Here is a 17,387-nt window from a genome sequence, read left to right as displayed (position 1 = left end):
GCTGAAAATGACTCACAAGTTAGTGGTTCCCTCCTTCGGTAATGCTGGAATTCAATATGGTGTTGGCCAACCTTTATAACAGCTTCCACTCTCGCAGGCATACGTCCAATCAGGTGCTGGAAGGTTTCTTGGAGAATGGCAGCCCATTGTTCACGGAGTGCTGCACTCAGTAGAGATATCGATGTCGGTCGGTGAGGCCTGGGACGAATTCGGCGTTCCAAAACATTCCACAGGGCTTTGTAGGACTCAGGTCAGGACTCTGTACAGGACAGTCCATTACAGGGATGTTATTGTAGTGTAAACACTCAGCCACAGGCCGTGCATTTTGAGCAGGTGATAGATCGTGTTGAAAGATGCAATCGTCGTCCCCGAATTGTTCTTCAACAGTGGGAAACAAGAAGGTGCTTTAAACTTCAATGAAGGCCTGTGCTGTGATAGTAGCACGCAAACCAACGAGGGGTGCAAGCCCCCGTCCATGAAAAACACGACCACACATAAAACCACAGCCTCCGAATTTTAATGTTGGCACTACACACGCTGGCAGATGACGTTCACCGGGCATTCGACCTTCCCACATCCTGCCATCGGATCGCCCCACTGTGTACCGAGATACGTCACTACACACAACATTTTTCCACTGTTCAATCGTGTAATGTTTACGCTCCATACACCAAGCGAGGAGTAGTTTGGCATTTGCCGGCGTGATGTGTGGCTTATGAGCAGCCGCTCGACCATGAAATCCAAGTTTTCTCACCTCCCGCTTAACTGTCATAGTACTTGCAGTGGATCCTGGTGCAGTTTGAAATTCCTGTGTGATGGTCTGGATAGATGTCTGGCTATTACACATTACGACCCTCTTCAACTGTCGGCGGTCTCTGTCAGTCAATAGACGACGTCGGTCTGTACTCTTTTGTGCTGTACGTGACCCTTCACGTTTCCACTTCACTATCACATCGGAATCAGTGGACCTAGGGATGTTTAAGAGTGTGGAAATCTAGCGTACAGCCGTAAGACGCAAATAACACCCAATCACCAGAGCACGTTCGAAGCCCGAGAGTTCCGCAGAGTGCCACATTCCGCTCTCTCAGGATGTCTAATGACTACTGAGGTCGCTGATACGGAGTACCTGGCAGTAGGTGGCAGCACAATGCACCTAATGTGAAAAACGTATGTTTCTGGGGGTTTCCGGATACTATTGATCACGTAGTGAATCTGCGACAATACGTCAGAGAGTGTTTGAATGTAGTAGTCTGACTTAAAATCAGATAAGCGACAATTACGTTGACTGACAGCGAAAGAAGTGTAATAAAGTCGCAGTGAAGAAACCAATGGCGGTTTTAGTGCTCCTGTAATGTAATGTAACAAATGAGAAAGAGCCAATAGTATTTTGTTTTTTCGATTTCGAATGCGGGAAGACTTTCTGTAGGGTGAAAGGAGAACGCCGCCAGTGACCGTAGGTGATATACGCGACCTAGAGAGAGACCAGTTCTAGGAGCGAATACAGTTGCCGCGGAAGGTCGCCCGCTGTGGCGGTGACCACCGCCCAGAGAAACAGCGGATATAAAAGACGGCCCCCTTCAGACTGCGGCTACAGTCAGTTGCGACAGTAGCAATTTTCTCCATAGCAACATGAAGTTCTTGGTAAGTAGCTCCCGTCCTCAGTAGGAGACGCAACTATTACCAATAGATTTAAGTCACTCAAGGACTTGAGTTGCCGGGCTTTGTGGGCCGAGCGGTTCTAGGCGCTTCAGTCCGGAACCGCGCTGCTGCTACGGTCACAGGTTCGAATCCTGCCTCGGGCATGGATGTGTGTGATGTCCTTAGGTTAGTTAGGTTTAGGTAGTTCTAAGTCTAGGGGACTGATGACCTCCGATGTTAAGTCCCATAGTGTTCAGAGCCATTTGGACTTGTGATACCCTATAACGAGGGATGCGAAAACCATGATGATGAAAGATTTCTTTTATGGGACGAATGTCTTATTTAGGTAAGGGCGATATTACATTCCAAGCCTCCTCCACCTACATCTGTACTCCGTAACCGAGCACGAAACACATAATTCACGGTAGTCTGGTTTGAATTAGTTGGCATCTGACGTTTTAGATCCGAACTTGCGAGTCTGTCATGAGTGGAGGCAACCGCCACAGCCGTACGTTTTTCGTGGCGACATAAAATTTGTGTTCATTCTCTTTTTCCTACCAAAAATATCCGAAATTGAACTGTGATATGTATTTATACATTGTCCCTAAGGTTGTCATAATTTGTTCATAATTTTAAATACACCTAGCGTTTTGCTGATGGTTTTGGAACGGATGAATTTATTCTGTGCGGCAAAAGCATTATGCTTATCAAACCATAAATGTATTAACACATTACCAAAAAATCTCGTACTGCAACGGATGTTTCAAAAGTTGGGTATCGCACTGTCGTTTCCTTTTCGCAAATTTGTAGTTATGCAACAAGTACCAAATACGAAGTTTAAATTCTCTATCTACTAAAAAGTCACATGAAAGTGTGAAATTCACATGTGGTGTAGAGCTGTATGCACGCCCCTGTAGCCGAGGTCATTAATGGACGCTTATGCAGTGGTGCTCGAATCCTAGTGGTGAAACATTTTCACTGTTAGTATTTGGCCACCAAGCGGAAGGGAGGTGATGGCGTATTTGCGTCAATGTCCTGGATTAAATTACAACCTCACGGCAGTTTCTCATGAAGTGAGTGCATCTGACATCGTCGATGGTGATCCGTCACTCTAATGGTGCGTTAAGATAGGCAGCCCCCTTGGAACACTCGAGATGAGGAGGGTAGCCGGCCGATGAGGCCGAGCGGTTCTAGGCGCTTCAGTCCGGAACCGCGCTGCTGATACGATCGCAGGTTCGAATCCTGCCTCGAGCATGGATGTGTGTGATGCCATTCGGTTAGTTAGGCATAGGTAGTTCTAAGTCTAGGGGACTGATGACCTCCGATGATAAGTCCCATAGTGCTTAGAGCCATTTGAACAATTTTTGAGTAGGGTATTTGCCGGCACCATTCCCATCGTAAATAAAAGCACAAACCAAACACTACACTGTACAAGTTGTCAGCGCAGTCACACATAGGACCCAGATAACCACGTGATACTTTATTACAGGTCGGAGAAATGAAATCGCAAACCCCTTCCGCTAGGAGCTTGCCTAGGACGCCGATATAGGCTTCTTGCATCTGCTCCCCCTCATTTTGCACGCTCATTCCTGGGGGTTCTCTGAATTCATGATAGGGACAGTATTGTGTCTAAGAACGTCAAAATACCTTCTTAACTTCAATTAGGATTGCACTCAAGTTGTTTCTAAAAGTAGGCTGGGTTTATCGCCTGGGAAAGTTTACTACTTAAGAATTGGCAGATACAATGCTTCGCTCAGCGGACAATGCCAGATTCTCATTTGTGTACTGCTAGTGGGAACAGTACAGAGATAGATGTGAAATGTTTGGTATATCAGACTGGACTACATAATTATTTACATTAAAATCGAGGATGGCCCGTGTCAAGAAACATGGTCAGTATCCCCTTTTTGTAAGCCAAACTTTTAATTACTATTCTTCCAAGATGTATGTTGGAGGAATTAACATGTTTCCTAATTGGAGTTTGAGTTGGTACTCTGAAGTTCTTCGATACATCCATCATTTCTTCTAACTCATTCCATAGCATATCTTGATAATTTAAGTTACATTCCGACACTGCCCATTTTTCAGAATTTTTTCCGTTCATCGAGACTGTGACATTTCTCACCATGACGAGCAATTATTCCTTTTAAGTCTCTTGTGGAAACATTGTTATCTTTTTTTAGAAAACAGATGAGGTTTCACAATAAAGGTAATTGAAGAATCCAAAATAAAATAGCTGACCGAGAATTACAGACATGTCCTCGATTCATTCTATAGTTACTATGCCTAACAATACATCCCACATTTCGTTAATATGCACCACACACAGAATGAAAATCAGGAGCTAACGACTTTGATATTCGGATTATTTTTCACTTGAGATAACCAATTCATAGTAGGGAAGAAAAACATCATAGTCTTATTTATTTATTTTTAGGATCTGTGGAGATGAATCATTAACCTGAATTGGGTAAGCGTGGATTAGAAATTAAATTGCTGTAGGATGCACAGAAATTTTCTCATCATGTACGTGAAGCTATGTCAAGAGAATCTGACGGGGGCAAAGTATGAAAGTTCAAGCCCATTGTCTTAACATCTGTGGTACTTTATTCGATGAAAGTGGTGTGATTTCCAGGTTGAAAGTTCACGAAATTATTGAGCTCGCCTTCCTAGATAATTACGCGGTACTGTTTAGTGTGATGTTTACAGTAAGTACGTCGTGATTAGTTGTGTAAGAAAGTGGGATCCGATCCGGGGAGGCAGCATAGCATCGAGCAAGCACACTGAAAACGGGTTATAGTACATATATGGAGGCCGAATGCTGTGCTTTTCTAGTTGTCTGTGTTTCCTGGCTTGATTTGATTAACTGCTGTCACAAGCTTTATTCTTGATTACCGTCAGTCTTACGATTGGTATTTCAGAGTTTATACGGGAGTCTAGTTTTTAGTATTATGATCTACAGAGAAACTGACTGTCTCGGAAAAGATTCTTAAACGAAACTCCTATGTGATAATGTAGATACAGTCTAGCCTCTGTTACTGATAAATGACATATTCACCGTCTTTGATCTTTAACTGTACAATAACCGCATGGTACGGAGAAATTGCCTCATAGTAGCTAATTACAGGGAAAAACGAAATAACATATCGACTGCTGTTCTGGTATTATTGTAGCTCCTAGTGTAGGGTAGCAAACATACAGAAGATAATAAAGTAAAAAAACGACTATGACCACATTTATGTAAGTGCATTAACTCAGTCTTCGTAACAAGAGAATTTTGACGTTTAAAAAGTTTGTAACAGCATTAGCCCATAACTTAAAAATAGAATGAGTTTCACTACAGATGCTTTCAGTGGATGTAATGCTGACAGTCACCGTCACTCTACAGATCAGGCTTTATGAGTATTTTAATTAAAAGTACCTTACCGCGAAGCTACATTTCATGTGTTATATTTAATGATGCACTAAACATGTCTCGATGTACTAAACATGTCTTCCATTCAGTAGCTGGTGACCTAATTAAGCAGTTACTTAAAATATAACTACATTGGCGTCAGCATCCTTCCAAGAGTAATGGGATTGCTGTATTCTGAAAGAGGAGGGAACGACTGTTGTTGTGCTCGTAGAATCAATGTGAAATACTCATCAGTGCACATGAATGTTTGAGCCTCTGGTTAGTTGGGGAGTGTAATCGGTTTCGGATTAAATCACTTCATCGTGGGTTATTCAGTGCATGATCTTTAGATGAAAGTGTCCGTAGGGTGTTTATGTAAACACCAATAAAATACATTTTTAGCGAAATTTTTAGTGAAATCAGGGAGAGCCGGCGATCTTAAAGTAATTTATTAAATCAAAACTCTTTAATTTAAAAAAAGAAATGTTAACGCTTGGACAGCACTTTTCTGTCGTAATACAAATAAAGCATGATAACTAGTTCCGGTTGCTTCCTACAACCATCTTCACATGGTCCAAATCATAAAAAGCGGCGAATATGTAGTATAAGTATCGTCATTGGCTGTAGTCACGGAGTTACAAGTATTCGTATCGTGCGCCAACAACGCTATGACGTTATGTAGTTAAAAACTTCATCGAGAGCGACCCAGGTCGTAAACCATAATCTCGCAAGGTGACAGTAACAGAGAAATGCCCAGCTGCATCAGTAAAAATTCCATCAAATCCCCACTATTTGCAATTGTACAGCAGGTATTGTAGTGAGAATAGTATATGCAACGGTTTCAATTGTCGGCTATTCCAAAGCCTGACTTACGAAGGAGTGACCCAAATCGACGTCTGGTCGTGGGTGCGCTTCTGGAATTTGTCTTTTATTCTCAAACTTGTGAAAATTTTATGAAGATGACTATTTTATACCACACTATAACAGCTGCTGTAAAATTGCAAATAATGGATTCCTGATACAATTTTTACTAACGCAACTGGCTTTTCACATTCGTCATTGCCGTCACCTTGCAAGATTATGGTTTGCAAACTGACTCTCTCACTATAAGTTTGTAACTACAATTTGTCGTAGTTTTGTTGGTCCACAATACGAATGTATGTAACTGCACGATTACGGCTAACGATGATAGTTTTTACTGCACATTCACCACATTTTTGCCGTTTGGGCGATTTGAAGATGGTTGTAGAAATCAACCGAAACTAGTTATCGTGTTTGATTGTATAAGGACAGGAAAAACGTGTGGTTCAGGCATTAAAAGTGTTTTTTCAAATTAAGAGAAAATTATTTCATCTGTTTCACGTCTCCTTTCACAATACATGGATGCAAAGTATTTGCTTGCTGAAACGCTGAACAATACCCTCAATAAGACTGCACTGGAAACGTATTTGCTCATACTACTATCAAAAACATGATTATGTTAAAGACTGGCGATCAGTTAACAGCAAGGATGTCAACATACTCGTAATATGCGTGATATAAATAAGAAATAGCTTAATTCGGCAGAAAATTCTAGATGCACGAGAAGATTAGCAAGCAGATAGTAAGAATCTATTGAGTTCACTGTTATCAATATAGTAACAGTTGTACAGTGAAGAATGACACAGCGTTAAAAATGTGTTTTCTCTCTAATGCGGGGAAAAATTAATTTCACCCAAACAAATCAGACAGGAAACATTAGTTTTCGTATAAATTACACTATTAGAGCGCTCATTTTACTTTGAAATATATTTATAGAAACGCCTTAAAAAATTTCAGTGCAGCACTCATCTCACATTCTAAACTGAGTTCATGAGAGTAGAGAATGTCTAATTCAAATGCATTCTGGACCAAAGACACAGAAAAAATTGTAGTGGAGTGATGGACCGTATGGCCTGCTATCTGTTGAAATATTTAGAATTCTGTTGTAACTAAAATAAAAGCTGTTATTATTTAGATTTTAGTTCTAATCAGATGTGGCGGTGTTCACATTGGAACAATAAGTCTGACAAACATAGCATAGGGAGTATACGCGATCGAGAGCTGGGCCGTTTCAATCGTCTTCATTGAAAAAGAGGTTAAGTTCCTAGTGACTGAAATATCGTCGCAGTGACGAAATCTTATTTAGGTATTTTCCGGTGCCTAGTCTCTTTTACACATCCCGTGAAGCCTGAGGTAATTCTCAGCACATTGAGATAAAACCCTATCTCTATACGTTTTGTGTATCTGGGTGTCTTCCAGCATCTGATAGTTGGGTGGTTGGTTTGTGGGATTGAAGGGACCAGACTGCTAGGGCCATCTGTCCCTTTTTCCAAAAACTTCAAACACCCACAAAGAACAAAAACGAACAATGGAGATGACAAGAGACGACACAGGACAAGAAAGACTCAGACAGAAACCAGACAAAAGGAATTAAAATCACACAGAGTGTGACAGTGGTTGGCCGACGACAGAGACAGAAAAGGAAAAGCCAGCCACCTAGAAACACACTAAAAAAACAGTCTAAAATCATAGGCCAAAGGCCAGACTCAGCACAAAAAACACAACAAACACTTAGATCAAGTGATAAAAGCCCCCTGCCCGAATAAAACGCAAAACTAAGCCTGCAATGGCAGTGTCATCTGTTAAAAGGGCAGGGAGCGAATCAGGCAGCGCAAACGTCTGCCTGAGCATAGTTAAAAGGGAACAGGCCAACAAAATGTGGACCATTGTCAAAGACGACCCGCAGCGACATAGAGGCGGGTCCTCACGGCGCAGTAAATAGCTCTGCGTCATCCAGGTGTGGCCAATGCGGAACCGACAAAGGAAAACTGATTCCCTGCGAGTGGCTCGCATGGATCATCCGCCACACATTCGTCGTCTCCTTGAGAGCACGGAGTTTGTTTAGTGTGGTCAGGTTGCTCCATTCAATGTCACAAAGCGCGAAAACTTTGCGGCGGAAGACTGCTCGCAAATCGGTCTCCGGGAGGCCAATGTCCAGAGATGGTTTACTGGTGGCCAAGATGTTCATTGCCTAGTATCCCAACATGACCTGGGGTCCAAATGAAGGTCACTGAGCGTCCACTCATGTAGAGGGCAAAAGAGACTCCTGGATTAACAATACCAAAGGATGCCTAGGGAAGCACTGGTCCAGCATCTGATAAACCCAAGAGGATACATAATGTGCTTAGCTTACAAGATAATCGAATGAGCACAAAGATGGGACTATAGATCGGCGTTATCGTTTAATACCCCTTCTACCTCCACACAGAAAAGACCGAGATTTGTACCAGGAATTGTTGGTTTTGCGCCAGTATCTAACTGAAGCCAATATTTCATGTATGGGCTGAGATGAAGCAAGGGCAGTGAGTGAGCTTGCTGACTGAAAATGGTTATACTGCTGCCGTGCTATTTTGCTGTAGTGTGCTACAATTTTCAATAATTCTTAGCCACATTTGTGGTTATGTAGGTGGCCATTACATAAATTAAAAAAAAACGAATTAGGTTTCTGTAGTTATTACACATTTCGTCAGTGAAATATGAAGACGCTTTTTTTTTTTTTTTTTTTTTTTTTTTTTTTTTTTTTTTTTTTTTTTTACTGGTTTGGTTTCAATTCTAGTGATCAATTTTAGCATTTCAGCTTCTCCATATTGCTGCTTGTAATGTGGAACAACATTTCACTCGATAAGATGTTAAAAACGAAACAAACCCTTCCTCTATTGTTCTGGTACCCTAGACCAGTTCCAGATTTTGTTATGCCTCTATTCTCCTGGCATGACACATGGGCTCCAGATGAAATGTTCCCGCTACTTTGGAAAGCATTCCAATTACTATCGATGTTAAAGATTGCATCGAATAGCAATATCGGCACTTACCGAATTAAGCATACGGTTCTCTGTTGCTGGTTAGGGAATACTTAATTTGCTTCGGATATAGATTTCTTCGCTAGGAAAGAGAATCCTTGGTCTTACTGCAGCTGATCTTCCTATATGTGTATGTTGCAATAATAAACTGCAGAATTATTGAGTCATCGATGATTATTCACGAAAAATACAAAACTGTTTCATTGTCCAATCGTTCCATCCACGCCTGCCACGTGCATTCAACTGCCGTTCCAACTTCCCTCCAAAACACATCTCCCCCAAAGAACAAACAAGTTACAAAACACTAACATCTTTGGAAATAGAAGATTAATGACTTAACCACTAAAATTAACATAAGTAATTCCACTAAAATTGATATCAATAATTCTGTCACACTAGAAAAAGCATAATTAAGATTTGATTAACAATTGGCATAAAACCGAAAGTAGACACTAAGATCTGCATATAGTAAAATGTGTAATTAAGATCTGCACATAATTTTCATAAAACCGAAAGTAGACACTAAGATCTGCACATAGTAATGGGAAGAATAGAAATGGGAAGGTAGTTCCATTTCACAGAGACCACTGGGAGGACCCAGATGGTTTGTTAACCCAATTAATGAGTTACATTATTCGGCACATACATCATCCGTCATTGCGGATCTTTGCAGAGGCCATTAGAGAAGCTGCGATGTTGTGGTGTCATCGAGTGACAGCCGTGTCGTGTCACCTTTCGCAGGTGGTCGTGCTGGTGGCGTGTGTGGCGATGGTGTCCTGCCAGCAGGAGCTGCACCGCGAGAAGCGTGGATACCTCGGCCTGGGGGCCGGACTGCTGGCCGCCCCCGCCGTCGCCGCCCCCGCTGTGGTCGCCGCCCCCGCAGTCGCCGCCGTCGCTGCCCCCGCAGTTGTCGCCGGACCCGCCATCGGCTACGGATATGGCTACCTCGGCGGTGTTCACGGAAAGCTCATCCACGGCTGATGCGCCTTCCTCTCTAACCAGCTTGTATTGTGTTTCTTCGTTGCTGTGGCCTCATTAAAGCTCCTTTTTGTAATATAACATACTGAGTTTCTTTGTCATTTTCTCTCTAAAAACGCCATTGTAGCATGTCATAATATCGTGCTTTCCTATGAATGAAGGAGTGCTCTTCTCGAGTAAACCAGAAGTTAACATGTACATGTCAAGTCCTCCTATGCTGTTAACAGTCGATAAAACGCCGCAGTTAAGAGTGCAGTCTAACTGCAACTATAGCTCATAAGATGAATCTATACTGGAGATCTTTATTTAAGCTGAAGGTAAATAGTCAAGTTTGGAGAGAGTCTAATTGCGACTGTGCAACAAAAATGTCCGAAGACTTCCCTGTCAAACTGTGTTACCCTTCTTTACTGTTCTTATATCGACATGGAGGGTCTTAGACTTTGGAGTATATTACTGGGAGTGTAAACACTATGTCAAAAATGTCGTATACGAGGTGTGTTTCTTCAAGTAAGAACCGTTTTGAAATTTAAAAAAAAACCGTGCTAAGATATCTCAATAATTTTATTTTTACATGGAAGTCTGTACGTTAATCTACGCATTGACGCCATTACAGTCTGATTCTTCTTTTTTTACGCTGTGTACTGAGCGTTTAAGATGCCTCCTATAATCATGAGTCCCGCCGACTGAGAAGTACGGGCTGTTATGTCTTAGTGCTGAAGGCCTAAAAGCGATCGATATTCATCGTGAGGTCTGTGCAGTTTACGGAGAATAGATTATGAGTGATTGAATGGTAAGAAAGTGGGTGAGAGCATTTAAAGATGGCCGCACAAATGTGCATGATGAACAACGGAGTGAGCGTCCTTCGGTCGTTAATGAAGGTTTGGTGCATGAAGTGGACAATAAGGTGAGAGAAAACGCTTTATGATTTCCTCCTTGCGGGATGACTTTCCTAATGTTTCTCGTAGTGTTTGTATGACATTGTGACCGGGCACTTTAATTACCGAAAATTGCGCGCGTTGGGTACCGAAAATATTGACGGATGTGCATAAAACCAAACGTTGAATTGGCCTTACTTGAACGGTACCACAACGACGGCGATGATTTCTTAAGCCAAATTGTTACGGACGATGAAACGTGGGTGGCCTATGTCACACCAGAATCAAAGCAACAGTCCATGGAAGTTGAGCAAGGGCATCGTTTAGCTGCAAGACAATGCCCGTCCACATGTGGCGAATCAGACAAAGATCTTATCACATCTTTTCGATGGGAAACTCTAGATCATCCTCCGTACAGACCCGATCTTGCGCCCAGTTCCTGCACTTGAAGAAACACCTGGGCGGTCAGCGTCTTCAAGACGATGCCGAAGTCAAAACAGTGGTGATGCATTGGTTAACAACTCAGGCAGCAAACTTCTATGAGGAGGGTAATCAAAAACTGGTACAACGTAATGACAAGTGCCTCAATATTGACGGAAATTATATAGAAAAGTAGATTAAGGTACTAGCTTTTATGTAAAAATAAAATTATTGAGATATCTTAGCACATCTCTTTTTAATTTCAAAACGGTACTTACTTAAAAACACGCCTCGTTAAATAGGGCCGAAATCTAGAATATCTCTTTAGATAAGGTACCTGAGGGTGACAGCCCTCGCTCTGAATCAGAAAATGTGCACTTTGCTGATTTAACGATTTTTTATGTCGTAAGAACATTACCATTAAGAGCCCCTCTGTCCAAAAGTACATAACGTATTTTAGAATCAGAAACTGGCGTTATGTGTTTCATACAACAAGGAGCCAAGGTTTCCGCTAATAACATGGTCAGTAACCTATTATATATACTCTAGTTCGCAGTACACGAACATTCAGTTTGTGTGAAATACTCCAGACGTGAATCATAAAATCACATGTAATCACATCTTCGTAATCACACCAGAACACAAATGGGAAGCGCAAAAGTATTAAAAAAAGGAACACGATAAATTCTACGAAATTATAAAATTCGTTCAACTCATGTGCAACTTCCAGTCCTCACTAACTCAAAGTAAATCACATAATCACACAGAATTACGATTAACCACCAATATTATTCAGGAACAATTATACCATGAAGACAGAAAGGAAAACAGATATTCAGCGACCTGCCATAAATACTGCATTGATTGGGTACAGATCTAACATAACTCTGTGATGAAGTGGCTACAAATCTGCTAGTCGTATGGTCCTATAAAACACTCTCTCTTAATGAGAACGTGGGTCTACTGTGGTTAAAAAAAGTGTTAGGTCACGTGGACTGGGCCCCCAGAAAAAAAGTGGATGATTGACCAAAGCAGGCAACTGAGGCGTCAGTCGAAGTCATTACTATCGATACAGCCTCTAACGAATTATACAAACGAATTGTTTTCTCTACAATTAACTCTTATTCTCCAGTTGGGCGTGCGATGATCTGAAACTTCCTGGCTGATTAAGACCGTCCCTCAGACCCAGACATGAACCTGGAAGCTTTGACTTAGCTGCCCAAGCAAGACCCACGCCCCCCTCACAGACCCACTGCTGCCAGTACATTCTTGTCTGCTCAAACATGAATACAGGTTCACAGTTTTAAATCTGTGGGTGAATGGTGTGCCACATACAGGGTGGTCCATTGATCGTGACCGGCCAAATATCTCACGAAATAAGCGTCAAGCGAAAAATCTACGAAGAACGAAAATTGTCTACCTTGAAGGGGAAAACCAGATGGCGCTATGGTTGACCCACTAGATGGCGCTGTCATAGGTCAAACGGATATCAACTGCGTATTTCTTTTAGTAGGAGCCCCCATTTTTTATTGCACATTCGTGTAGTACGTAAAGAAATATGAATGTTTTAGTTGGACCGCATTTTTCGCTTTGTGATAGATGGCGCTGCACTAGTCACAAACATATGGCTCACAATATTAGACGAACAGTTGCTAACAGGTAGGTTTTTTAAAGTAAAATGCAGAACGTAGGTATGTTTGAACATTTTTTTTTCAGTTGTTCCAATGTGATACTTGTACCTTTGTGAACTTATCATTTCCGAGAACGCATGCTCTTACAGCGTGATTACCTGTAAATACCACATTAATGCAATAAATGCTCAAAATGATGTCCGTCAACCTCAATACATTTGGCAATATGTGTGACGACATTCCTCTCAACAGCGAGTAGTTCGCCTTCAGTAAAGTTCGCACATGCGTTGACAATGCGCTGACGCATGTTGTCAAGCGTTGTCGGTGGATCGCAATAGCAAATATCCCTCAACTTCCCCCACAGAAAGAAATCCGGGGACGTCAGATCCGGTGAACGTGCGGGCCATGGTATGGTGCTTCGACGATCAATCCCCCTGTCATGAAATACGATATTCAATACCGCTTCAACCACACGCGAGATATGTGCCGGACATCCATCATGTTGGAAGTACATCGCCATTCTGTCATGCAGTGAAACATGTTATAGTAACATCGGTAGAACACAACGTAGGAAATCAGCATACATTGCACCGTTTAGATTCCCATCGATTAAATGGGGACCAATTATCCTTCCTCCCATAATGCCGCACCATACATTAACCCGCCAAGGTCACTGATGTTCCACTTGTCGCAGCCATCGTGGATTTTCCGTTGCCCAGTTGTGCATATTATGCCGGTTTGCCTTATCGCTGATGGTGAATGACGCTTCGTTGCTAAATAGAACGCGTGGAAAAATCTGTCATCGTCCCGTAATTTCTCTTGTGCCCAGTGGCAGAGCTGTACACGACGTTCAAAGTCGTCGCCATGCAATTCCTGGTGCATAGAAATATGGTACGGTTGCAGTCGATGTTGATGTAGCATTCTCAACACCGACGTTTTCTAGATTCCCAATTCTCGCGCAATTTGTCTGCTACTGATGTGCGGATTAGCCGCTACAGCAGCTAAAACACCTACTCGGGCATCATCATTTGTTGCAGGTCGTAATTGACGTTTCACATGTGGCTGAACACTTCCTGTTTCCTTAAATAACGTAACTATCCGGCGAACGGTCCGGACACTTGGATGATGTCGTCCAGGATACCGAGCAGCATACATAGCACACGCCCGTTGGGCATTTTGATCACAATAGCCATACATAACCACGATATCGACCTTTTCCGCAATTGGTAAACGGTCCTTTTTAACACAGATAACGTATCACGAAGCAAATACCGTCCGCTCTGGCGGAGTGTTACGTGATACCACGTACTTATACGTTTGTGACTATTACAGCGCCATCTATCACAAAGCGAAAAAAGTGGTGCAACTAAAACATTTATATTTCTTTATGTACTATACGAATATGTAATAAAAATGGGGGTTCCTATTTAAAAAAACGCAGTTGATATCCGTTTGAACTGTGGCTACGCCATCTGGCGGCCCAACCACAGCGCCATCTGGTTTCACCCTTCAAGCTAGACGAGTTTCGTTCTTCGTATTTTTTTCGTTTGATGCTTATTTCGTTATATATTTGGCCCGGTCACTATCAATGGACCACCCTGTATACATTGACAGGCCACACATTACGGCTACCTGTTTAACAGTTCACTGGCCCACGTTCACAACGCAATACAGCAGTGATCCTGCGTCGAACTGATATGACAAATGGTTGGCAGGTCCGCGGAGGTTATGTAACACCAGCCGGCTTCGCACACCTCACGTAACTCAGGTATACTGCGGACCACTATGCACCAGCTCCACGCGCTCTTCTGCTTTCTCCGATCCAGAATAGCTGAATTTGGTGATGAAGATAACAACTTGTGCTTACCATCATGGGCCTAAAGCGTGTTTAGCAAGGTTCTGCCTTGTGAGACAAAGTTATCCTACTGCAAGACGCCATCGAGGTATGGGATTGCAGGTGGTCCGATCGTGATGCCTTGGTTACAACCACAGGCCCCGTCGTAGCCCATTTGAATGGCCCCCATAGCAAGGTAAAGGCACCAGAGAGGCATTTCTGACGTAGCAGTTGATAATAGGAGCAAGACTAAAGAAAAATCAAACACTTTCATAGGGTTTGTCGACCTGGAAAGAGTATTCGTCCATGTAAAATAGTACAATATGCTCTAAGTTCTGAGGAAAATAGGGGTAACCTATACGGAGAGACACATAATACAAGAGGAAATAATGAGTGGAAAATCAAGAACGATATGCTCAGATTAAAAAGAGTGTAAGATAGGCATGAAGCCGTTCGCCCTAGTGTTCAATCTGTACACCGAAGAAATAATGATGGAAATAAAGCCGGCCGAGGTGGCAGAGCGGTTCTAGGCGCTACAGTCTCGACCCGCACGACCGCTACGGTCGCAGGTTCGAATTCTGCCTCGGGCATGGTTGTGTGTGATGTCCTTAGGTTAGTTAGGTTTACTTAGTTCTACGTTCTAGGGCATTGATGACCACAGAAGTTAAGTCCCATAGTGCTCAGAGCCATTTGAACAATTTTTGATGGAAATAAAACAAAATTTCAAGAGTGGAATTAAAACTCAAGGTGAAAAGATATCAATGATAAAATTTGCTGGTGACATTGCTATCCTCAGTGAAAGTGAAGAAGAATTACGAAATCTACTACATGGAATGCACAGTTTACTCAATGCAGAATATGGATTGAGAGTAAATCGGAGAAAGACGAAAGGAATAAGAAGTAGCAGAAATGAGAAAATCGAGAAACTTAACACTAGGATTAATTGTCACGAAGTATTTGAAGTTGATAATTCCCCTACCTAGGCAGTAAAATAACCCATCACAGACGGAGCAAGGAGGACATCAAAAGCAGACTAGCACTGCATTCCTGGCCAAGAGAAGTCTACAAGTATCAAACATAGGCCTCATTTTGAGGAAGAAATTTCTGAGAATGTACGTTTGGAGGACATCATTTTGTATGGTACTGAAACATGGACTGTGGGAGAACTGGAACAGAATAGATATGAAGTGTTCTAGGTGTTGTAGTACAGACGACCGTTGAAAATTAAGTGGACTGATAGGAAAGGAATGACGAGGTTCTGCGCTGAGCCGGAGAAAAAAGAAATATATGGAGAATGGCAGAATATCTGTTAAGCCATCAGGGTATAACGTCCACGGAAAGAGGGAGCTGTAGAAAGAAAACACTGTAGAGGAAGACAGAGAGTGGAATACATACGGCAAATATTTAGGACATGTGAGGCAGATGCAGCTCTGTGGCAGCAGCTGCAATTGGTAATTTTGGTTAAGGCTGTTCAATATATTCGGAGTGGTTGCTAATACGCAAAGTGTTGCAGTCAGTTTATGCACATGGAGTCTGAATCGCGACGGCTATTATTCGTTAATTCCGTGTTGTGAACTTGTGGTGATTTGCACAGATGATATTTTGGTTACATGCGTGATACTTGTGTTTCTAGTGAACTTCAAGCTAGTTACGACCTCATGTCTTGATCACGCAATCCGAACCATTATCCACTGAGTTCCAGAATCAACTCATACGATTTAGGTCATTGCATTTTTTGCTAGTGGATTGCGTAGTTACTGAATTTGTCAACTTACGTTCCACATTTGCCTATTAAGGTAAATGGCTCATTTTGGTGACTATTTGTTGCAAAGGCAATATACACTGTTAAACTATATTTATTGTTACACATTCTTATATCTTTCAGTAATTTATTGAATACTGATATACAGAGGAGTCCAAAAAAATGTATCCACTGTTTAAAAGTCCATAACTGGCAAACTAAGTGACGGAGTTGTCTCATCTTTGGTAGTGCAATAGTTTGTAGTTCCGGCAATCGCCACACAAGCGTTGTATTTCGTTGTCTTGTTTTGTCAGGTGACAGTAGCCAGGTAGGCAGAGTTTTGTTCTTACTTGCACCTAGTTACTCGAGTAAACGTGGCTGGCGCAAGGAAGTCAGTTTTGAAGTGGTATTTTAAGTACGAAAACATTAATGAGGTTCAACGGCAATGGCGAAATGAGTAGCAAACAGAGCCACCGACACGTTTAACGATTCGTCGCATTCGATACAAATTTGAAGCCGAAGGTTGTGTTAAAGATGCACACAAACAACGATCTGGACGACCTGTAACAGTAACAAGTCCAGCTGACTCCCGTCGTGTCAAACAATTCACTCGCTCACCACAGAAGTCTGTGAGACAGTGTGCCCGTGAAATAGGAGTGAGTCGCTCAAGTGTTCGGCGAATTTTGAAGACAGCAGAGTGGAAGTGCTACATCCCACGACTGCTACACGCAATGAACGAGGACGACCCAGATAGTAGAATTGAGTACTGCGAGTGGTTTACTAACATGGTGCGCAAAGATGAAGAGTTTGCAGAGATGATTGTGTGGTCTGATGAGGCACCGTTCAAACTCAATGGTACAGTAAATCGCCACAGTTGCATCTACTGGCCGCCGAAAATCCGAACGTCCATGTACACAAAGCCGTGAATTTACCAGGAGTAAATGTGGGTTGTGGGTTGTCTTACCGGGGCTTGATTGGGCCATTCTTCTTTGACG

General features: G+C 42.3%; 1 protein-coding gene across 1 annotated transcript; it reads left to right on the top strand.

Annotated features, from left to right (window-relative positions):
• The first annotated feature begins 1,608 nt into the window (after positions 1 to 1,608).
• LOC126416407 (cuticle protein 64-like) lies at positions 1,609 to 9,972 on the top strand. Its single transcript, XM_050084120.1, has 2 exons — positions 1,609 to 1,641; positions 9,655 to 9,972. Exons 1-2 carry the CDS (start codon positions 1,630 to 1,632, stop codon positions 9,892 to 9,894), a joined length of 252 nt encoding a protein of 83 aa, XP_049940077.1. The 5' UTR covers positions 1,609 to 1,629; the 3' UTR covers positions 9,895 to 9,972.
• Positions 9,973 to 17,387: the final 7,415 nt, after the last annotated feature.

The sequence above is a fragment of the Schistocerca serialis genome, chromosome 8 (genome assembly GCF_023864345.2).
Source record: "Schistocerca serialis cubense isolate TAMUIC-IGC-003099 chromosome 8, iqSchSeri2.2, whole genome shotgun sequence".
Taxonomy (NCBI): Eukaryota; Metazoa; Arthropoda; class Insecta; order Orthoptera; family Acrididae; genus Schistocerca; species Schistocerca serialis.
This window is presented reverse-complemented; position numbering and strand designations above follow the sequence as displayed.